The sequence below is a fragment of the Thermobia domestica genome, chromosome 5 (assembly GCF_964235325.1).
Source record: "Thermobia domestica chromosome 5, izTheDome1.hap1.1, whole genome shotgun sequence".
Lineage (NCBI taxonomy): Eukaryota > Metazoa > Arthropoda > Insecta > Zygentoma > Lepismatidae > Thermobia > Thermobia domestica.
In genome coordinates, this window is record NC_137458.1 from 225,419,906 (window position 1) to 225,444,691 (window position 24,786).

The 24,786-nt window shown below is 33.5% G+C and overlaps 1 protein-coding gene across 1 annotated transcript in view; it reads left to right on the forward strand.

Moving 5' to 3' along the window:
* Nucleotides 1-1,386: 1,386 nt before the first annotated feature.
* LOC145685413 (transmembrane protease serine 9-like) overlaps nucleotides 1,387-24,786 on the forward strand; it is a 54,291-nt gene continuing 30,891 nt past the window's right edge. Inside the window, exons 1-7 of the mRNA XM_081757807.1 lie at nucleotides 1,387-1,563; nucleotides 5,658-5,781; nucleotides 8,077-8,239; nucleotides 9,602-9,810; nucleotides 10,872-11,071; nucleotides 11,733-11,787; nucleotides 12,957-13,067. Of these exons, the coding sequence (XP_081613933.1) occupies nucleotides 1,501-1,563; nucleotides 5,658-5,781; nucleotides 8,077-8,239; nucleotides 9,602-9,810; nucleotides 10,872-11,071; nucleotides 11,733-11,787; nucleotides 12,957-13,067 (925 nt within the window). The 5' untranslated portion in view covers nucleotides 1,387-1,500. The remainder of the gene's footprint in view (nucleotides 1,564-5,657; nucleotides 5,782-8,076; nucleotides 8,240-9,601; nucleotides 9,811-10,871; nucleotides 11,072-11,732; nucleotides 11,788-12,956; nucleotides 13,068-24,786) is intronic.

Genomic DNA, 24,786 nt, shown 5'->3' on the forward strand with positions numbered 1-24,786 from the left:
CAGTCGAGGACACTTTCTTTATCATATAAGGATAAGCAAATTACTTTTATTTATTTATTTTACGAACTTTGACTTAAGCAAATAGAAAAGCAAACTTATGAAGAAACAGATAGGTTCAAATTATACTTTATTAACACATTATAACTTTTATATTTATAATTACAAGTTCATATTGCCATGACAATCTCTCTTCTCTCCAAAAAAAAATAATGAACTCAGCATAGTCCACTGCCTGCATTATTTCTGACCTGATGCACAGCGCAGAGAGTTAATCAAGCTTGCTCTATTACGCTCTGTTAAGCTTGATCTTGAATAATTCTTTACTATCTTTGGCGCTGAGAAACTAAGCCCTGCGGAGTATGCAGAAATTGGATGCTTTATCTAATATACTTCCTAACTCAACATACATTTGTACACTTTCTCAATATTACCACATTTGTTTAACAGAGAAATGATTGATGTAGCATGAAAATTTGATCTTACACTTCATATGTACTCTTTCCCTTATAAATACAATTTAGTTGTCCTTTTTTCATGAAAAAATAGGTGGAAGTATTTTACAATTACTTGTTGGCTTCTCAAATGCAAAATGATATCCGTTCAATATTACATAGACGTAGTGTCTTGTAGTGTTGGACCCCTCCCCCAAAGCTTAAACCTGTCCCAACAAACATTTCTTTCGATTCCCGACGGGAGCTCATGTGGTTCGTGTTCCACGTTAATCAGTAGGCCCACGTCTCATATAGGCTCAAAATCAACTCAACTCAAACAAAAATTTCTGTGAGCGCCATGGCAGATTAGAATTTGAGAATGAAATGTTGAAATTGACTAAGAAAATAAATTTCTCTCTTGATTTTCTTACTAGTTACTATTCTATTACAAGTGTGACACAATCTGATATTTTGAATAACACAATGGAAAGAAACTTCATTTACACATTCTTAAGCATCTAAGTGTAGATTTCTTCCGTGTTTACCGATTTAATTACATGTTGGAAAGCCCACTTTCATTTACGCCATTCCAAGCGTGGCAATGAACCTGCAACTGGGCTGCCAACTGCAGGCAGACAATACAAATGTCGTGTGCATCGACAGCCATACAAGAAGGTCCTTCCCATCATCACGCACGTGTGTTGAGATGTAGTGTTTCTAACTAACCCTCATGGTCGATGCAAACGATGATACACCACCCACCTTGACATAAATTGTCACCTTGAATCTAACGAGAGGAAGCCTTATGTAACAATAGGTGTCCCAATCGCCCAGCCCGACCCTCAAAACTGAAGAAAAGTGTAGCATTCACTTATGTATAGCCATGTCTGCACATAGTAATTAGCCATTAGAATCTTGTCTTGGTATAAATACAACCCACCCAGATTAAGATCATTACATATTCAAAACAGATCTTGTGGGTTAATCATCTTTCTCCATCACAAAAATAATTAACTAGTGTTGTATATGAGCCTGAAGTGAGAACAGCATTTCGGATAATTACAAAAAAATGCCTTCGCTTCTAGAATTACTTTTAGGATGTCTGCTCATTATAAATATTGCTGCAGCTCCGGTAAGTATGATTTCAGATAGTTAATTTTTATTTTAATACCTAATAATTACGGGATGTAAAAGTAAAGATATCAGAACATTTCAATAGAAGATGGATCAAAGAGTTTCAGGGTGGCTAAGCTGTTAACATACGCACCTTTGGCCTGGAAGACCCGTATTCGATTCCCGGTAGGAGTTCATGTTGTTCGGAACCATGTTAAACTAGGTCCACGTCTCATATAACCTCTCTGCTGAAGGGACGCTAAACTTCAAATCAAATCAAATCAAAATGAATAAGGAAAAAAAGTTTTTTTTGGAAATGAAGTATTGAGGACAATGATGGGAAAATAGAAAAAAACAAGCTGATTAGTAGTGAAAGTTACATAACAGAGAGCTTTAGATTGTATAATTATAACCGAATATAGTGCGGATAGTTAAACTAAAACACCAATAATGGGCGGAACATTCGACTTCCATGATGGTGTCTGGCAGCATACAATATAGCTCGAGAGATTCAGTGAAAGTTGGGAAAAGTTTAGGAAAATACAATATAGATGCATAAGGAAACAAAGAGAAACGTTAATAACACAAGTATTGCAGAGAACTTCTGTCCAGGCCCCAACTTTCAAGGGTCCCAAAATAATTGACAAAATTACAGACGTTTAGGACACAACAAACGTTTCGAGTGCTAAAGAAAGTATAGAATTATGTAAGATCTACCGCACAAGAACAGGCATAGTTCACTCTCTGTGATCTATATAGAGTCTGAAATGACGCATGCAGTGCATAAGGGAATTAAGACGACCTTTTGGTCATTTTGGACATCTTGCATCTCTGAGGTCTATATCTAAAGGTCATCTCAGAGTTCAAAAGACTCATAGCCATATATTCTACGTACAATGTTAAATATTTTCCACTTATCTAAGAGAATCATAAGAACTTTATGACTCTTTTTCTCAAAGCTTTGGTAATTGGATTTGATTTCCTTGAGCTCTGAATGCTCTCCCCTCCCAAAAAGTGCATTATGTGGACTATAGCGAGGTCATTCGTTTCCTTACGAAGAAGGGAGTTTGTCCCATGCCAATATAATCTTGTAATCATAAATGTAAACATGGTATATGTAGAAAAGTGTGATTAACACCTGTCTAATTCATATCTGTGTCTGTGTGCATAATTTCTAAAATCAAAATAAGTTAAGCAAATAAAAAGTAAATATAGAAGTTTGTCTTTATTTTTTCTAAATTACGAAAATTTAGCCATTGTCTAACTTTGAGTCTGTAGCTTTGTTTAATATTGTAGTTCAGCAGGGATAGAATTCATTGTTGACTATTACTTTCTGCATAAATTGCTTATCAAGTATCTTTAATACAGACTTAATTTATTGTATAACACTAAGAATTTCATTTGTGAGAAAGTAAATTCAAAATTTCCCAATCATTTTATCTTAAAATGTTTATTACTTCATTTCCATGTACGTATATTGATACTTAGCTCAATAGTACTGCTATTTCCTCGAGGGACTAATGGTGTACGGTAGAAGATACTAAGTGGTAGAGACGTTACCTTTTGGTGCGTGGAGTCTTGTTCGTCTCCCGATAAGGACGTCCATGGTGGAAATCGTGTCCAGGGGCTTTCTAGGGTTACTTCCGTTCTCTCTCACATTCTCATTCCATCGATTCTTCTATCATCATTTTTTTTTTTTTTTTTTTTTTGCCTTAATCATCTTAAAGAGCATAACAAACTAAAAGATTTCATTTTATTTTCCTCGAGAGACTTGAATTCCTTGAATTGCTCTCATGAATATGCACTTCTTCTGGAGCATGTAGAGTTACTGAGAAAACTTCATTCTTTAAGATCAAGAGGAAAATTTCACAAAGCTTCCCGACCTTTTTCTGAGTGATAGTTATTAAGATGACGCTAATGAGCTTTATAAGACTGTAATGGTGGTTAGCTGCAATGCTCCCTTTTTCTCTTCTTTATCGAAAGGATAATGTCTTCTGTAATCTGACTCCACTAAACTTATTTTATATAAATCTCTTTCGATAGCACACTATAATAAAAGCTCGCATGGACGGGTTAATTCGTTTGTATGTTAAATTAGTGCTCATTAATATACTATATAAGTATATTTTGGCGTTAGATATTACAATTGCTACAATGTCGCACGGACGTCTTAACATTAGGGTCGTACCTCTCCAACTAACTTATTGAACTCCCTTTTCACACTCAGTGGTAGAGCGTTCACCTCTGGTGCTTGGGGTCCCGGGTTCGATCCCAGCCCCCGCCAAGTGAACTTTGTGGTGGACAAACACCGCGCTCGTGGGTTTTCTCGGGGTTCTCCCGTTTCCTCCCACTTTCTTCATTCCACCATTTTCACTCATCTCTCATTATCACCGTCTCCTTTAGCCTAACCGGCATAACCGTGGGACGTAAAACTTAAAGATTTCATTTCATTTTTTTTCCTTTTCACACTCAGTGTATCCAACTACAATATAATACCACTAATTCAATTCTTTTTTTCTTATTTGTATACAAAATAATTCAAGTGATCTTTAGAAAATACTAAACACTAGATAGCATCACTCTAATGGAAATTATAAGATTGTATCTGTACTGCGTCCGTTCTTTACTCCACACGATAATTCTTGAACGATAGCGAATTTTTGAATCCTGTTTTCTGCAATAGATAGCTAGAATGATTATTTCGGCCGAGTTCGTTAATGTACTTAATCCATAAAGATCTTCGTGTAAACATCCAGTAACATTGACTTTAATGTGGTTATCAATATGCTATTTATGTACGTTTCATATAACGCTAGTATGCAAACCTCAAAACTCTTAGTTAGAGGTTGCATACATATCTAGGCGAAAATATTTACCTAGATAGCTATTCTTAATTCCTATTATAAACTCAAATAAATTCATTCATAAATGTACGTTTCGAGTCATCGTTTTTACTGCCTTTAGCAGAGTATATTTATTTATTTTCTATTTATTTATTAACAAATTCCAAATATTGTCAGTTGCATCTATTTTCCTCTAAAGACATCAACGATAACAGATATCATAGAATTTTATGGGAGTACGTTCGATAGGACTTTTGCAGTATTTGAAGGTACTATCCGAGAATTTCCCTTTGAAAGAACTTGAATCAGCCTTTGCATGTGTTTTCTAGGGGTTCTACCGTTTCCTTCCACTCCTTCATTCTACTAATATCATTCATCTCATCATCACCGCCTCCGTTATCCTCAGAGCATAATCGTGGGACGTTCAAATAAACAAAAGCAGTAACATCACATCAATAAAATTCGCATTCATTAAAAAAAGGAAAATATTTCAGTATATAATTAATTGGCTAAGAAGTAGAAATGGAATAGGTTATCTACACCACTAAAGGTGGGTACAATATATTTATTAAAAAGAAAGAAGTGTCTTTTTTTGTTAATGGCATTAGAAAAAATATAATGTGCGTATTGGAAAGAATTATTTCTTTAAAATCTTAATAGTGTACACGAAGAGGGCATATCATTAAATGTAAATCTTGAAAATATTACTCAGATTCATCTCTTTAGCTGTACCTCCTTTCTTATCGACACTTCTTTAACATTATGTCTACGCATTCAGGAAGAAGCAGGACAACGATATATATCTTGTGCTGTGTGAGTGTTCTTCCCGAATTCATTTTCTAGCCCATTTACCTAGTACAGAAGATGATGTGACTAATTCAGTAGAGTGAAGTAGGGGGACTAGTTTGTTTCAGACATATAATTCCACAAAATTTACGGAAAGTTCGAAATTAGAGTTGGACTAAAGGAATAGATTGAAAACTAGAGCTATGGATATAAAATATTGAAGAACTGAATGTTATGACTCCATATATATGGTTCGAATCTCATGCTAAGCGGTAGATCCCAATTAAATAATCTTGATATTAACTATAGGTATGTCATTCTAATCAACTAATATTTTCAGTCATTTACATTAATACAGACATGTTGTACAGGTCAACCGCAGTTCTCATACCAAAAATTTCGTACTTCTGAACTACATAAAACGATGAAACGATTACAGCGCTGTATTTATGAAGAAGTATAATGCTTTTCGCTTCTGTTGCAGTCGGATGACACTGATGTCGCTCAAGGAGAAAATAAGGAGAAGTGGTTTCTGGAGTGGTTGTTTGGTACTGGAGAAGAAGAAGAGGATGAATCAATTCAGCCACAAAGTTGCGAAAAAGAATGCAGTAAGTACCGTGTAGAGATCGTACTCTTCAATTCGATAATTTGTCGTATACTTTTAAGTATCAAAGTGTAAACATGATAGTCATTACGCCAAAAAGGTGAAGCTAGGCAGTATTGAAATGTTGTCATATTCTTACTTTTATTACTGTTTCTAACTATTATTATATTTTTATTGAAATGAAAACTAAAAAGAGAATTATAGCTGTTTCTTATTAAAGACGAGTAAATGAATCTAAAAGAGTTAGATTTCTTATGAACAGGAAAAGTAATTTTATGTAAATACATGTCTATGTAAAATTAAGTTGAACTAGACTCAATGCTTTATCTTTACATATCACAATACAGATTTCAAAAACGTTAATTTCATTTTCCACATCATTTTTGAAAATGGTTAAGCACATTTTTACTATAGTTACTCATAATTTTTAAGTTTTAGAACGCACCTAACATGTAATCTATATTCATGGCATTGCTATTCTTCCATTCTGTTAAACACTAATAGAGATGTTCTGAATAGAGATTTCAATATTTTACATCTCAGGTTGTTTCAGCTATTATCATAAACTCAATAACAGAAGAAAAAATTGCTTTTCTTTTATACAATGCTTATTAACAAAAGGGAATGCGATGTAACAAATACATTTGGGAAGTTTCTATTCAGTTTCCATCCTAACTAATTTCGCGGGAGACATGGAAAATCGATTCTTCTAAAATTACAAAGTTGAAAGCAACAAGATTGCTAAGATTATTTCTTAATATCAGGGCCTGAAAATGTCAATGTTCTCATATAGAAATTTTTATTTACCGACAATGAATGTTTTCATGTCTTCGGTAAAATTTGTATGATCAGATGTTGCTTTCTCGAAAATATGCTTCTCAATTTGCGCTCGTGATTTAGAATAAAATTATGGAAACGGAATGCAACACAATACATGCAATTTAGCTATCTTAATGAATAAATGAATGAACATTGCAAATTTCAGGAAATTTTAAGTTTATATTTAATTCTATATTTTCAGATTATTTTGATAAGTACAATGTAAATATGTTAGATAGTATTACGTATCTAACATAGTCATTCTTGCTAGAGCATTGAACGCATTACGAAAATGTGACTTCCACATTAAACTGCAGGCCCACGTCTCATATATCCTTGGTGATGAAAAGAAACTCTAAACATCAACAAACAAAATAACAATCATAACTAATATTTAAAATACATTTCAAGTATTCAAGCAGTTTCCCAATTGCATCATAATTATAGGTTAACATCTCCACCATTGATCGAAACATCACAAGCACCAAAGGCATAAACGCTAACTATTAGATAGCACAAAATAAACACTTCATATATTATCACATGGCATAAGTTTCAATTTAATCCTTCAATTACGCTCTGTCAGCTAAGAAAAATAGATAATAAATGAAAGTGAACGATAGTGAAAACATTGTTCAAGTCAGAAAATTCACCACATTGTGTTTCATATGCATAAACTCACATGCAATGGAATCAAACCAACAACCGTTCATACCACAGATAAGCGATTTACAAGTAGGCCACATATGGGGAAAATTTTAATGATAAACTAAATTGAGTGTATAATCGAGACAAAATATGACTCTCATGTTACATATTTTTTCATTTATTGCTCACTGTTTCTAGTTCAACCAGTGGCGGATCCATGATAATGGTGTTGGGTGCAACCTCCCCCAAACACTACTTTTTTATAGGTTATATGTGATTATTGCACTACATTGTCTTGATTTGAGGTATAACTTCGTATTCCTAGTGTATATTAATCATCCAGGAGGAAATCCGCCCCTCCAAAAGACTCTTCTGAATACCCTAGTGGGTCTAACTTAGCATGCTTTACAAATTTTCCTCCGAATCAGAGAAAAAAGTTAAAGGAGACTTTACATACATTTCATTAAAGTACACACGAAAATAGTAAACAGTCCAATGCCTTCCAGCATATAGACAAGTAAGGAATTATTTAACAACAATGTTCTATACATATGATGTTTCTGATCTAATAATACCAAGGTATTACCCTCGTAGATATCAGCATCAGATTGAATACTTAAATATTTGCAGAAAGGACTTGAAGGCAACAAGTTTTGCAAATAGATATATACTAGAATATGAATTTTGAACCTAACCTAACCAAAATAATTCCTATTTTATCGTGTTCTAAATAAATGATTCGCAATCATGTAAGAAATTATATGTTGTTAAACTCAAGGGACTAAGACCCTCTGAACTGAACTATATTTCTTCTTTCTTTCTTCTATTTCAGGCTGTGGAGATGTAAACTCCTACGTTCGTATAGTAGGAGGCAAAGAAACTCTAGTCAACCAATATCCATGGATGGCTGCTTTATACTACAATAACCAGTTTTATTGTGGAGGAAGTCTTATCAATAATCTCTACGTAGCAACTGCTGCACATTGTGTTGATGGGTAAGTTGGATTTTCCTAGCAATTACTAATTACATTTCAATACTTAGTCAACATTAGGACCAACTTTTTTCACTTTATTAATTGAGAAGTGTGATGTAATAAGGGCATAAGTGAGTTTACGCCCTTTTTGCATCAAACGCATTTGTGGCTTTTTCCATGCTTGTTTAGTCTCCTGATAACATTTCAATGCAATATCGGAATAACATGCTGCATATTACATTGTTTTATGTAAGAAAAAAACACTATTTAAATTTTCAACATCGTTTTTCTTCAACTGCATGTTTCAGACTTGCGCCCTTATTGCACCAAACTCCTCAATTATTTTTTATCGGTTATGTATACTTTTTTTAAATTAAGATGATAACATGTTTATCAATGGTATTAGAATTGATAAACCTTGATTTTCAATCTGAATTCTTAGTTGAACCGATTATTATAAAACTGTACCAGTTCCTTTACATTTGCTTTGCAGTTACTTTACATTCGTAAATATGCAAACATAATATTTCTGACCATTTATTCACTTATTTCTTTACTAGCTTTCATTGTTTTCAAACAAATACTAGTTTTTGTTGCAATCAATTTTTATAGATAATTTAATAAAAGTTAATCAGAAATAAATCAAAACTACGTAACTATAACATGATGAAGAAATTGCACTACCAATTTCTAGTAATAAGTACTAAATTCAATTATTCCATACACAAATTTGCAAATTGACAAACATTCAGATACCTAATACAGTACTTTGTGATTAATTAGACTTTCTTTATGCATTGTGATATATTTTTTAAGACAGTACTTCAGTATTCGTTTCAAAACAATCGACATAGAACATATTGATTTCCATATAGATAGTATATTAAATTTCGATCATTTACATGATCGCTTGAAATTCTTCAGAACTGTGAACTTGCATGTATATCAATTGATTCGCAAACAATGTCATTTCTTATTAATTCTTACAAACTTATCTTCTATATTATTATTGTTTCCTTAGAAATACGTTGGAATTAAAACATATATCTTATTTAGTTGTAAGATTTTTGGCGAGAACCGAAGCATAAATGAAACTTTATTAACTGCATTATCTAAATCTTATCCTTAGTTAATCGCTACAACTACAATTTGAGGAATGAGAAAAAGTCGTTTACTTCTATACCTAAAAACATTCAGGAAAAAGAAATACGCTGATTCTTTGATTTGAACCGCGATACATTCAATTACAAAGTGTCGTCTTCTCAAATGAAATTTAAGTGGTATGACAGTGCTAGTAAAACATGTTCCATCACCAAGGCTAACTTCAGTTGTAGCATTTCAAAAAATATGAAAACACTAAAAATCCTTATCTTACTCTTCCAGATTTTCTCGCAACAAGATAAAAGTTCAACTCATGGACCACGATCGTAGTTCCAGCTCAGAGACCGAGATTATCGTAAGAAGTGCTGCCAAAATCATCAAACACGGGAGATATAGCAACATCAACTATAACAACGACATTGCGCTCATCAAGTTAGACTCTCCTATTGATATTAAAGACAGATTGCGACCCGTTTGCATGCCCACAAGAGGTAAGTATTGTATAATACTCATATTACGGAATAAGGAACGATCTACAGTTGTGGAAACTAGTAAAATAAGTAAAATCAAGTGTTTATTACAGTTAAACATATTATAATTATACAAATAAAATGCACTAAAGGTTGGAGAACGTAAAGACTACATAACAAGAGCAAATTCAACGACTGCAATATTTATGTTGTATATCAAAGCAAAATAGCGGAACTACAGCTTCAAGTAATAATTCAGAGCCTCTAAAACCGGAGAATCACGTACACTTACATTTCTCATTCTCAATTAGAAATATAAGTGTACGTGACTCTCCGCTTTCAGATTCAGAGGCTCTGAATGAAAAATTAAACAGACTAAACAAGATGCTACGTTCAGTCTCTAAGTAAACTGTTGTGGTCCTAACCCAGCTTTCTTGGAGACTACGTAGTGTAATGTGGAACAGTTTATGTGTAAGAGGTTATCTTTCTTGATGTTCTTCGCACCTTGATCTTTCTCGATAAATAAGTATATTAATCGTAAACATCTGTGAAAGAAGTCAAAACAATTTCGGCATTGCAGTGCAAATAAATATCAATGTATGAGGATTTTTTTGTAAGTTGTTACCATTCTCACATAATTGTGTAATATTTACACAAAATATTCCAAACTTTCAAAGCTAATACAGTCTGTAGTTTATATTATAATAAACTCTAGAAGTCACTATAATGGCAAGTAAATTCCCATTTATTTTCTCTTATAATATTTCTTCTACCAATGACTTCGGATAAACTCACAAATTTATATTAACTATTTCCCATGTTAATTATGCAATTATTGGAAACTACGGTACACATTCTCCAATTGTTCTAAAGTTATTAGATAAAAGACAATTTATTTAAATGTGTAACTGCAGACTGACACAAGCAGAACCATGATAGTTTTGAAAAGAAGAATAATTTTCTATAATAAACTTTCAACAGACACATTGAAATCATCTATCATCTAAATGCAAGCATTTAGAATATGTTTGAAGTCTATGAAGCGTAAAATGTATAGTTAATCTCGAAACGTCGTTTTGTAGGTAAACACTTCGCTGGACAAGACGGAATCGTTACCGGCTGGGGAAAGACCTCTGAACAAGGTTCTCCATCCAACACTCTTCGAGAAGTAACTGTTCCTATTATGTCCAACAAAGACTGTAGAAAAACCGCGTACGGAAGTAGGATTACGGACAATATGCTCTGCGCTGGCTTTCCCGAAGGACAGAAAGATTCCTGCCAGGTAAGTGGTTCTAAAATCGTGACTGGCAAATGTGAAACCAAGAAGAAAATTACTTTGCGTTTTGTCACCAATCAAATTTCTTCAATAAATTCAAAATTAAATTTATCAGACTGCTATGAAATAAATGTCTAGAAGTTACATTATATATTTGTATTATCTATTCTTACATCGTATTACACATACACATTGTATTATATTATACATATCGTATTAAAATTCTTACATTCTTACTCATATTTTTGTCTCAAAACTAAAGAAGATGTAAACGCTTCCGTGTTAACGCTTTCCGGCTTGAAAATTTCTTAATGCTCTCATATTTTATTCCAAACGTAAATTCATTTGGTACAGTTTGTCATCTTTTCAGCTTTTTACTTGATGCTTAGCTATAATGTACCCAAGAAACACAATTATATTAGAGTTTACGTTCAGATGAAACTAAGTTTTATAAAAAGTTACAGAAGTAAAGAGTTATAGAGATAATAAGGGGTTTTATAGAGGTCTTTCTTAGCATAAATGACCTAGTTTGACCAGTCAAAGCATTTCTTAATTTAAAATTGATATATTAACTGTTACTCATAGACAAAATCAAGTGATTGTTGAAGATGGATATATCTTACTAAAATTGTTCAAATGTATACTATAAAGTGTATGGCATTTACAGGGTGATAGCGGTGGCGCACTCCATGTCAAGAATGGAACTAAACACGAATTAGCAGGTACGTTTTGTACATACTTGTTTCTCATTTAGAATATCATTTCAATATATTTTCTTATTTATAGAAAATTAATGCAGATACAGAAATCAGAAATTGTATTGTTTATTACGATATAAACAAATGTTTCTAACATCTCGTTTAAATATCATACTGCATATAGCACTTATTATGTATGGACTGTTAGCAATTTAATATTTCTAAGGTACTCTAACCTTTAACCACTCTAGTTTTCTTTAGTAAAAAGCTGCATGATGCTCGTATTAGCATCTGGTAATCTAGTATTTCTAGCAGTTCTCCTACTTCTTTCGGAGTAACGGTCTTTTCTACTATTTGTGTGATTTTGTTTGATTCTTTATAGGCACGTCTATTGCTTTAAGTTCTTTGTTTAATACTTTCTCCTCATTTATACCAAATAAATAATGCAGTATTTTTATTTAGTAACACAATTGCTTTCCTCTGTTCTAATTTCGAGATATACTTAATCAAGGGGGTAAAAGTAAACCGTTCTAAACTCAAATGCAATTTCACGAATCTCTAAAATTATAAAATTTTCGTAAAACTTTGAGAAGTTATTTAAGATCTTCAACAAATTAAATAATGGTCTACACATTTAGAATTAATTTTACATTTCAATAGCACGTATTGAATAACGTTAGGAACAAACTTATCATTGGACGTTAATTTGCTTTAAACTCAGTGTTATCCCGTGGACGAGTAAGTTTATTATCTGATATCGAATCTAGAATCACGTGCATCAGAGATTAATTTTTAAAAAAACTGGATTCTTAGCTGATTTTGATAGAATTTCTGAATCAGAGACCAGGAAATACGACTTTCTTCGCGTTTGAACCGATAAACCAAAATTCGAAAATAATTTTAATTAAAATAACATTAATTTATTATCAATGATTTCGTATGCAAGTAATTATTGTACTCTAAGTTAAAAATGTTCTACTGATTAAATAGCATATTAAATACATGTATGTTTAGGGAGTCGTTTAAAGTGAGTTAAATCAATAAAGTAATCACAAGCATGCAACGTTGAAGAATTGTAAGTAAATGAAACTTGAATACCTGTCTGCAGAATCTTTGAATATCATCTCTGAGTTGTCCTTAATGGATCACAGATATTTTCTTAATTTGTAATACAAATATTAATCATTCTGCAGGTATTGTATCTTGGGGTGAAGGATGCGCAAGACCTGACCGTCCAGGAGTTTACACCAGAGTGAACAGATACCTCACATGGATATTCTCCAACACAAAGGATGGGTGCTACTGTTAACAAAGCTCGGGTTACTGTACAGCACAACAATATAATGGTCACAATTGAAGTAAAACAACAAGAAGATCAATCTATGCTTCGACTTAAATTATTTAATTCTTATTTATTATAAACCTATTTATTGTACAGTAAGAGTTGTTGTTAATAAAATTATATTTAATTAAAACATAATGTTAATTAAATTAGAAAGATTTCCTCATATTCGTTTATCCATTCATTATTTTCTCTCTTTATATAGATTCCTAATTATGTACTGAAATTAATTTATATCTATATAAATAGAAGTGAAGGCATTGGAGTTCCTAACAACATCTAGCAAAGTCCACTGATGGAATGTTAAAAATTGTTGGTGTTTAGTCTGGTGATTGGATTATAAAAATTTTGTTAATGCAGCCTTAATCTTCTAACACTATATATTGAAACATGTCTTACTTGGGAACCAATGTTTTCATCAAGAAAATCAATTTTACAGGTAGCAACTTAAAGAAGCAAAACTATAATATATTACATTTACCTAGGTAAATAGTCCCGTATATATTCAGCCAAGATAAGCCTGTGACCAAAGCATAAAGCTCCAAACTTATTTCATTCCGCTGTATTATGTTTCCTAGTTATTGTTTGGTTAGTTCAGGGTTTAACGCACCTATTTCAGCTGGGCGATAGGAGACGCGAATATACTACAGCTATATGATGCTCAAAGACATAAACTCTCACCGAGAATCGAATTTGGACCTCCCACACCGGTGACATGTATGTTACTATATAACGCCGACGGAGATTGCTTGTTAATTTTTCTTAATACAGACGTTTCTCAGTTATATTTCATAAATAGTTTAATATTTGTACCTAGTAAATTCTGCGCGTGAAAGGGCCAGTGACACATCTACAAGGTGTATGGGCCACAAAACCGATTTTGATGAATCTTGGCAGACAAATAGGACAGCTTGCAAAACTAATGTAACTAGCAGGAATTTGTCGAAAAAGGTGTAGTTTCTTAGATACAGTCGATTCATTGAAGATGACATTTCTCGTGGTATCTCGGGAACGGCTCCACCGAGATCAAGCAAACTTTGCAAGCCATAGTAGATACATGATAGCCTTAAAACGAAATTGAAACGAATTGTCTGCACCTGCACAGAACTGCGCATAATGCTCAAATAATTGTGCGCATGTGCATATCTCGAAAACGTGAAGACTGCGATATATTTTTCTCTTGCTTAGTTTGAATTACATTACGAATATAACATAATGCAAGAAAAAAATAGACTCAAAGGTGAGCGTTTTCAAGCGACTGAGATGAGATGTTGTGGGTGGTCTGCCCCCGGATACCCCATCTAGTTACGGCACTCTGTCTGGCTTCTCAGTCATACATTTCAATTACCCCTCTGTAAAAATCATAAAGTTAACGTTAATAGTGGCCATATTCGGGTCGTAGTGATATCAAGTAATGTAAGGCATTAATGTTGCACAACAATAACACAGTATTAAGAGAGCGTAAGGACAAACTATGAGGCCTATAGTCACAATCTATTGGAACTAGTGGTAGGCACAAAAACCAGTTTGGTTTTTAGGAAAATCGAAGACGGGTTTTGAAAAGTTTCAAAAACTTATTTTTCACCGAAACCGGTTTTTCGTTTTCTCCAAAGCAGGCTCGGTTTTTGACCGGATCCTGTTTCGGTTTTCTTCAAACCCGATTCCAGTTTTTTTCTTAAATTGGTTCTATTTCTGACCAGAATAGTGTACCGTTGCTCTCCGGAAATCAATTCCGTTTCCACAGAAATAGTTTTATTTTTTCCAAAAGTTTTCACAGAAACCAGTTTTGGTGAAAAACCGAACCGGTTTTTGGAGAAAACCGAAAATGGTTTCGGTGAAAATACCGGTTCTGGAGAAAACGAACCCGGTTTCGGTGAAAACCGAACCAGTTTAGGTGAAAAACCGAATCGGTTTTGATGGGAAACCAGACCGGTTTTGGGGAAAAACCGAATGTCGGTTTTCGGATTTCGTGTTTTTAGAAACCGGTCTCCGGTTTTATAAAAACCGGTTTTCCCCATCCCTAATTTGAACCAGGCTATACTTTTAGCGACGAGACTGTTTCATGAGACGAGATGAGACAACCCCAAAGGTCTCGTCCCATGGCCATACTAACTATATATAGGTAACCGTATGGCTATGGTTTTGCAAGTTTCTTTGAAGCATAGATGCTTGCATTTGATTGATGTGTTCCAATAGACCGCGACTATATTACTGATAGTTTATCCTTACGCTCTCTTAATACTGTGTTACTGTTGTGCAACATTGATGACTTAGAGTACTTGATATCACTATAACCCGAATATGGCGTAATTTAAGGTGTAATTTAAATGTATGCCTGAAAAGCCAGACAGAGTGTCATAACTAGAGGGTGGTATGTGGGGGCAGACCACCCTCAACATTTTCTCATCTCAGTTGCTTGAAAATGCTCATCTTCGAGTCTAGTTTTTTTCTTGCAATAATGTTATACTCGTCATGTAGTTCAAAGTAAGCAAGAGAAAAATATATCGCAGTCTTCACTTTTTCGAGATATGCGTATGCGTTCAATTATTTGCGCATTATGCGCAGTTCTGCGCTGGTGCAGGCAATTCGTTTTAATTTTGTTTTAATGTATCAGCTCTCATGTATCTACTATGGCTTAAAAAGTTTGCTTGATCTCGATGGAGCCGTTCCCGAGATATCGCGACAAATATCATCTTCAATGAATCGACTGTATCTCTGAAATTACAGCTTTTTCGACAAATTCCTGCTAGTTACGTTAGTTTTGCAAAGTGTTCTATTAGTCTACCAAGTTTCCCCAAAATGGACTGATGTGGCCCAGACACCTTATAGATGTGTCACATGCCCTTTTTTCCCTTAGGATGTAGCAATAAAATTTAAACGTTTCCCAATGCAACTTTTCTCAAGAACCGCCATTGGTAAGATTATATTAAGCAAAACTAAAGAAAAAACACTGAATGTTACTTTGTATATACAATTCAAACAAATTAACATAGAAATATTATGTTCTTGTTTCTACTTGATGTTGACACATAATTCCTTATATCATTAGCGTTCCATTCACTCTAACTTAAACCAAGAACCACACTTTGCAGATTGAGGGTCATTGTAGTATACTGCATATGACAAAACAAAGAGTACACTGTAATCAAATTTATCCACATACTTTCTTGGCATATTAACGGAATCATATAATTATCCACTGAGGAAAATGATAATCAGTGCAAATATGGCTTAGGTTTTTGACCATTTAAACTTGAATCTTCTATACGTATTCCACAAAACTATAATTTCAAGGAAAGAAGAATATTTAGCAGCAAATTACCTTTTTCCTAGATACTCTACTTGACAACAATGTCTTATATTGGTTATCTTGATAATTTAATTAATATTTTTTGAATATATAAGTCTTGTTCTACCCGAATCATTTGAATTAATTGAAGAAAATGTACGGTGGTACTAGCTGCAATAATGAGACACAAGATAGTTTGGTAACATGCGATTGAAGTTGCGTAGCTTTGCTTTTCTAAATTTCATTCAGACTTCAATGGAAGAAGCTGAAGACTCGAAAATTCTAGCCCATTATCGATCTGGCACTAAAGCACAAGTTGAAAGTTGTCATAGGCGATTTTAAGAGCAAAAAAGAAAGAGAAAATGCCCCCATCTGTAATCAGATGATTAGTAAAGTCAAATAAGTAAGAACAATAATATCGGCATTCAAAAATATGGTGGTTAGTGCTTCGTAATTCGAATACAAAAATAAACACAAATACCTAGACTTCACTGGACGTTCTAAAGAATCTAAACTGATCTAGTTTCAATCGACAGATACCATGAAAGCCAGATTTTGATTCTGCTCAGAAACTCGTACTAAGAACAAAAATTATCGGTTCGGAAAATAATTAAAAAATTATAACGCAGAACCCATATTTTTGGAAAATATTAAAATGTTAAAAATAAATATCACTTCAAAGTCAGAAACATTTGCTTCAGTTTGTGTTTTCAGCACTTCGTTTTTTCTCTTTTCTTACTTTTCACATGACAAGGTATCTGTTGTTACTGCATATTGTTAATGTTATTTTTTGGTAATGTATTCCAAATATTAAAACAGAAACATTAAATTATTCGGGATTGATATGGCGGGAGTTCGGAGCTCCTAAATGTTAAATGATTCAATGTACCGTCATTTTCATTATGCATAAATGTCGGAAGTATAATAGAACGGCTTTGTCCGTTAGTCCGGCTGTAGACAGGTATCAGAGCAAAAAACGTACGAGATATCGAGATACAATTTTCTTGCAAACGATTTAGCATCCCAAGGTAATGTGCCATGACTATCCTGAACACTTTACCAAAACTGGAGGTGGTTAAAATTTGCTACTTTTTTTGGTTTCAATTGTGATTTTCACAAAGCAAAAACTGTAAGCGATATCGAGATGTAAGAGATTCTCTAATTGATTCATCGTCCCAAGAAGAGGTTCTACTTACTGTTTTTTTGTTTTATGATGTTGAAGTTTGAAACGGAAAATAGTTAGTTTGAACCACTTCCGGTTCTACTACTGCCCGTTAACTCTCTCTTCAATCTGGAAGTGTTTCAAATCAACAATTTCCGGTTTTAACGTTTATCGTCATAAAACGAAAACCTTAACAGATAAAGAGATGCGTTTTTTATACGATTCAGGCTGTCAAGAGACACATACCACCACAACCTTCAACACACGATCAAAACTGGCAATACTGATTTAAATAGAGCAATATCGAGAGATATTGAGATGCTGTTTTTGCAATTGATTCAGTTTTCTAAGGACAGGTTCCACCTTCTCCAGTAAAACTCTATTCAGACCGGAATTTATTCAAATTAACATTTCTGTTTTCAACATTTATCGTCACAGAACAAAAATGGTAATAGATAAAGACAAACTGTTTCTTACAACCTATTTAGGGTGTCAAGAGAACATATCGTCACAACCCATAACACTCAACCGAAACCAGAAGTGGTTAGAATTACTACTATTAATAGTTTCGATACTGATTTCCGTAGAGCAAAACGGTAAGGTAAGAGATAAAGTTTTTTTGCAATCGATTCTGGTTTACAAGAGTAGGTTCTATCTCCTTTCTTAACCATCTACTCAGACCGGAAGTGGTTCAAACCAACGATTTCCGGTTTCATCATCATAAAACAAAAATAGTAAAGCATAGCATGTAATGGCTTTCTAATATGGATTCAGTGTTCAAGGAGCATGTTCTATCTGATCTTATTAATCTATTTCAACCAACAATTATAGATATACTACTTGTAGTTTGAGTATCAAATTGTCATAGTTTGGAAGTTTACTGTAGTTTCACTGTGAGAGTGTGTGTGTGTGTGTGTGTGTGTGTGTGTGTGTGTGTGTGTGTGTGTTTTACGGTGAAACGACTCACTTGTTGAGTTTTTCGTCGCTACAAAACCAGTTACTTTATTGTAGAAATGTAAGAGGTTTTCTATTACTTTTAGAACTCCTATAATTCTACCATTTGTTGTGGTACTTGCTTTCCGATTATCTCTGGTTCCTTGAAGGAGTATATTTCAAAAGTTTTATCTTCAAAAGGATATTTTTGAAATCGCCTTTAGATTATACAATCTTGGATGATTTAGAAAGAATCATACACATAAGGAAGCATAATTTCCATTTCCATTTTCTAATTCAATTTCCTACGTTTTGAAGTGTACCGTAAGTCCACGCAGCTTGAATTAAAGTTTAATTGTACCAAATTGTTAAAAATGTTTTTTTAATAGTTACAGAATATACTAAAACTGAAGTGGCATGGGCATTTGTCCGAGATTGCCTTTTCCGAGTAATATGTTTAAATACTTCAACTGTTATAAATAGGTCCTGGAACTGCAGTTTGTTATATTTTATGTAAACTACATATTATTAAAAAAATCTAACAAATCACGTCGAGTCTAAAATATATTTGCTCGAAAGTATAAAATATGTATTAAAATTAAGTCAAAACTCTACTACTTAACTGTGCATGTTCTTACCAGTATCCTCCAAGCATAATTTCGTCGAAATCTACTTTACTGTAAAGAGTATATAAATTTCTGTTTATTAAGAGGTTTGGTACTATTATCAGGGTTTGACATTGAATTTTCCAGAGAGTAATTTTTACAAGCACATACCACAAGTATGTATTTTGAACAAGCTGATTACTCCATGCCACATAGCATCAACAAAACAAATAATAATAACAACGACAATATACAAAATTAAACAAAATTAAGCAAATAAAAGTGAACAAACATATATACTGTAATGCATTTCACTTCAATGGAGCAACACAATCACTCACGAAACTACGCGTTTTCACCATAAAGATAGATATTAGAGAACTCCGCAGGTGTAAAAAACAAATCGATTCGTCCCATAAACAAGGATTCTGTTGTAGTAGCGTCCATTACGAAAGAGATAAAAATATTAGCATATACAATTTAATATACACTATGTTAATAAAATGAAATGTTATTTTATAAAGATATACAAGTAGAGTTCCACGGTTTTATTATAAATTGAACAAGATTTCACTAAAAGAAAAATTTACTTGCTGTGCCGTGAACGGCGCCGCGACGTGTGTACTATAGCCGTGTCCTGAAACATAAGGCTTTTGTCGTGAACATCACGGCAGCTTTTTTACCAGTCAAACTGATTTGTCGTTTTTATGATACAGATAATATGGATGATTGAAACGGATTGTTATTGGCAGTGTTGCCAATTGCACATTATAAAAATTTAGTGTATACACTTTTTACTGATTATTTTTTGGCACCTAAATATTTTATTTTCTATTAGGTTATTTGAATATTAATTCCGGGATTTTGTCTTGGATACTGGGATCTGTGAGTGTAATGAATGTGATACGTATCTAAGAGGTCGTCCACATATTACGTAACGTGACAAAGGGGGAGAGGGCGTTGGACTTTGCGTTACGAAGTGTGACGCGTGGGAGAAGAGGGTTAACGTCTTCGTTAGGTAACATGTTTTTTTTCTGTAATATTTATTTTTATTCTCAGGTTTAAATGCAATCTTTTAAGCAAATAATTTTATTCAGTTTTTCATTTTTATAAATAAATATTTATATTGGTTTGGAAAATTTAGAACATACAGTCTGTATAAATTGAATCATGCAGAAAGGATTTGAAGACGCTACTAGACACCAACATGGCTGATGATGAACCTTGCGTGTACTGCAATACAATAAAGCTCTGTTTTGAGGCTATCGCCGCAATCTATGTACACCCTTTTCTGGAGTTAGTTGTTTCCGATCATAACTACCGCTTGAAAATGCCCTTGCATTCCCACTCGTATCGCTATTTCTGAGAATAGATTTAAAACTTTAGATTTGAATCATTGCCCACTCTATTCTTCCAAGGAGTTTCACATATGAAACAGAAGAAACTCTCTTTCGTGAAATAATATTTTCCGCGATGAAACGATTCAAGCAAATAAAATATTAAACACCAAATTCGTCGGATATTCATCTCATACTAAATTTTATTCTTAGATTTGAATTTCCCCAGAGAAATCGAGTTTATTCGCATGAGCTTGTTCATAAATAAGATGTCCCTGTTCCTTCAAGTGTGCAGCCACGTCGAATCTGTGTTCTATGGGGAGGAGAATTTCTTTGTATTGCTGACACCGGGAAATTTCAAATACAGGAAGCATAATGGATTCCAGAAAAAAGAGATCAATGTCAATTCTCTATCCTGTTTCACCTGCATCTTCTTGCAGCACTTCCTCCTTGCTACTCATTGGTGAGCTAAGAGGTTGGGTGTGATCTCCTTGGAAAAACGACAGAATGGAATTTCGTAGAATTAAGACTGGTTGATTAAACAATCTTATAAGGTTAAAATATTATTACGGTGCTACCATTTTCTAATACTTTGATTGTTGGCGAAAGAACACTACCAATATATTCAAAATACAAGCATTTTGTAATGAAATGTTCTGCCATTAACCTTACTATTTTATATTGTGACAACCTTCAAAATGAGCAAAATTGGTATTTTAAAAAAATCAAAAAGCTTTACGTAACAAAGGCATTCAGCCTTACATTACAAAGTGTGACAAGGGAGAGAGAGGGGGTAAAATTGATCAAAAGCAGCGTTACGTAATATGTAAGTGGCCCCTAATGCCTATTACATGTGCTACCTATCTGTAATACGTTTTTGAATGATCCCAATGTCTTCGTTAGTTCTCGAGATATGTACTCCCATGCGCAAAAAAATTGCTCGTATACTGTAACTGAAGAGTTTTCGTATTTATTCCATTTTCCTTACGTTTATAGGTAAAATTCAGTTATTAGTATGTGGAGATAATAGAAAGCAATCCATCTAAGGAGATATTTCCAAAAAATATAATAAAATAATAAAAATATAAGCAAAAAACAAAATTATGCTCGGTTTTGTGTATACTGGCAACGATGATTTCTAGGGATTTTTTCAGTAGCAGAGCATGATTGCGGAGGGAATTCAGTAGGGGACTCGAGGAGTTGGATCAAGGAACTGGATAGTGGACTAAAACGTTGCATTTATTGGTTAAAACCTAGTGTGTAGATTGCCTGCCAAATATAAATTAGCTTCTATAACTAAGATGTCGTACGAAAATATAGAATTAAACAGAAAAACTCTTATCTTAAGGTTCGAAGCAATACGCACCATGGCTATGAAGATTATTTCTTTAAAAAAAAAGAGCCAATACAACGTAACCTCAGTGGTTAGGTGGATAGAGTGGCGGACTTATAGTTTCTTTTATTATTTTGACACCACATCGAATCCCATCCCATCCCATTCCTTTTTTTTACAAAACATTATAATTTTGATGTTAATAAGAACAGAAGCAATATAATAAGGACAACTTACTGATATTTTGCTGTAATGACGTATTTATCCAGGATTAGAGAACTATTGTTAATAGCTATTGTTTTCTGTTCATGCTGTTGTATAGCTTCTCTCATCCTGTTTTCTTGGGGAAAGAACAATTTTGTCTCCAACAAAGTGTGAAGGATATATATGGACAGAAAAAGACATCTTAGTACCAAAAGTGATTTATCGTGATGAAATGGACTAGTTTGCCATTATTATTTAAAAAAACTAAATTATTGAATTTGGCTTTTGTTTTGGTTTTAGCTAAAAAAATTTTTTCCTTATAAGACTATACTTTATGAGGCAAGGTGTGTGATCATACCCACAAATTTAGCTAGGGAGTGAAACATGATTATTTATACAAACATTTTACAGGTTTAGGTGCTTGAAACACCAATACACCATGGTCTCGCTTATCCGACTATCCTTTGTTCCACATACCGTATGATCCGATATATCATTGCAAATAGCACCAATCGGCAAGAAGATATGCAAGTTGTGGTCTTAATCTATTTTTCATGCTCTGGAGTCTATCGCCTAGCGCGCCCTCTACACCTTGACTCATACGTCTATCATTCAGTGCAGACACGTATCCAGGTTTTCTATTCGGAGTGGGCCCAACACGTATGATTCTAATTACGTAGAATTACGTCCTCGTAAGCCCGTAATTCTAATGTTTTAAAAATATCAATATCAATAATAATAATAATAATAATAATAATAATAATAATAATAATAATAATAATAATAATAATAATAATAATGCAACAGTTCTGTACTTCTCTTAAACTTTTTCCTACTTTTCATTTATAAACCGCATTTACTTTACATTTACTTTGTAAACTGCATTATAGCACAAACAAAATGAAACATATTTTCGAGAAAAATGTAACTAAAGAAAACTGTCTGCTACGTATATCGCATAACAAAAATAGCAACAAGACATTGAGTGTATCAATATATTAAAGTTAAAAACAGAACGGAAAAGAAATGTTAATCCTATTTAAAACTGTTCTTTAATTCCACCTGGTATAATGGTTATGGTATGTTCTTAGAATTATAACAAGACAACAGCATATTGCCCAAAGTTTGGACTACTAGTAAACTGATATAAAAGAACCTAAAAAGGGTAAAAAAAAGTTTATTAAAAAGTGCTTGAGTTTCGGAGAGTGACAGCCCTCAGGCTCTCACGCTGGATACGTCCCTGATTCAGTGCAGTGCAGTTATTTGTTATAAAACATTATTATTAGATGCGTAATATGTAAACTTATATCATAAGTTTTACTTTTGATAGGTCTTTTCTTAACACATCCATATTATCCAGCGTTCTGACTGCCTGTTTATGTCGGATAAGCGAAACTCTACTGTATTTCCAAAGTTAGCATATACATGAACTAGAATTGTATCATCCTAGAACAGACAATAGTGTGAAATGCTTATATTAAAAGGCTAGAATAAAAAAAGCGTAAATACTGTTTTGGTAGCGTGAGAACAAATTAAAAACAATTGAATATATTTCCTAGGTATCAGATTATCATCTTATTGTGTCGATGTGTATTCTTTTTTAAACATTGTTTGAAGTCATACCATTCGCAATATTCCTAAGGAAATCGAAAGAAAAACTCCTATGTGCCTCTAGGGCAAAGCGGCTTAAGTGCATGGTCCGAAACCGATTCCCACGTTAAGGTATAGATAAAGTTCCCGTACTTCAAAAATGCAAATCCGGGACGCTACTAAATTACGAGAATCTTTGAAATGCTTAAAATTGAAAGAAGTGTTGAATACTAATTTACTTTCCTCCATTAGATAGAGTTAATCAAGCATTACGTTATCACATTTTTATTCATTTCACTAGACCTTCCAAGGACGCCAATTTTTCTGTAAATTTGGGGGGGGGCATTCAAATGCATAAGATATATATATATATATATATATATATATATATATATATATATATATATATATATATGAGGATTTTAAGACAAATTACACTCAAATTATGCCAAATATTGTATATTCATAAATACAAAGGTGGCCTACATGAGCTTTGGGCGGGTCCGGCCCCCCAGGATCGACGCCCTTGCCTTCTTCCTAGTTAAGAAAACGTATGCAGATGATTTACTCCCTCCCCTGGTAAGCAAAATTGTTTTTTTTTTTTTTTTCCTCAAGATCTGTTGTGTTTCCTGAAATAACAGCAGGAATTTTCTGATTACTTAACCATCTAAATGAATGTTTTCACTTAGAGCCATCCCGTCGATTAGCGTTGCCTAGGACTAAAATAAATTAAGGGTCAATAATGAAGATGAGACTTCCATATCAAACATGAAGAGACATGTGGATCGAAGATCTTTCTTTGTTCCAACTTTGGTTTTCTCAAATCCATGATGGGAAATTATATTATGAGTACAATTTTCGAAATTAATAGTATACAATCGTAAAAATATCTTACAAAACGATGGTTTATTGTAAAATACTTTGACTCAAAGAATGAATTACAAGTAATAAACTTGTTACTTTTCCTGAAGAGTCTAAGTCTTGAATGAAACGGAAGCTCTCGAGCGTAGTGCTTGGAACGATTGCCTCACTTGTTCTACCTTCCCGTGGCGCAGCCTTGATTCGACTTGATCCTAAACGTATTATTCAGAAGTCGAAGTCGGAAGATGTTTCCCATTTTTCCAAAACACTCTTGGTCGATTACAATCTGCCTCACTCGTGAGGGGAAAATCCCATGCCGTAAGCGTCGGTGGACCACTGATAGGCAACTAGTGACATGTCCCCCAAA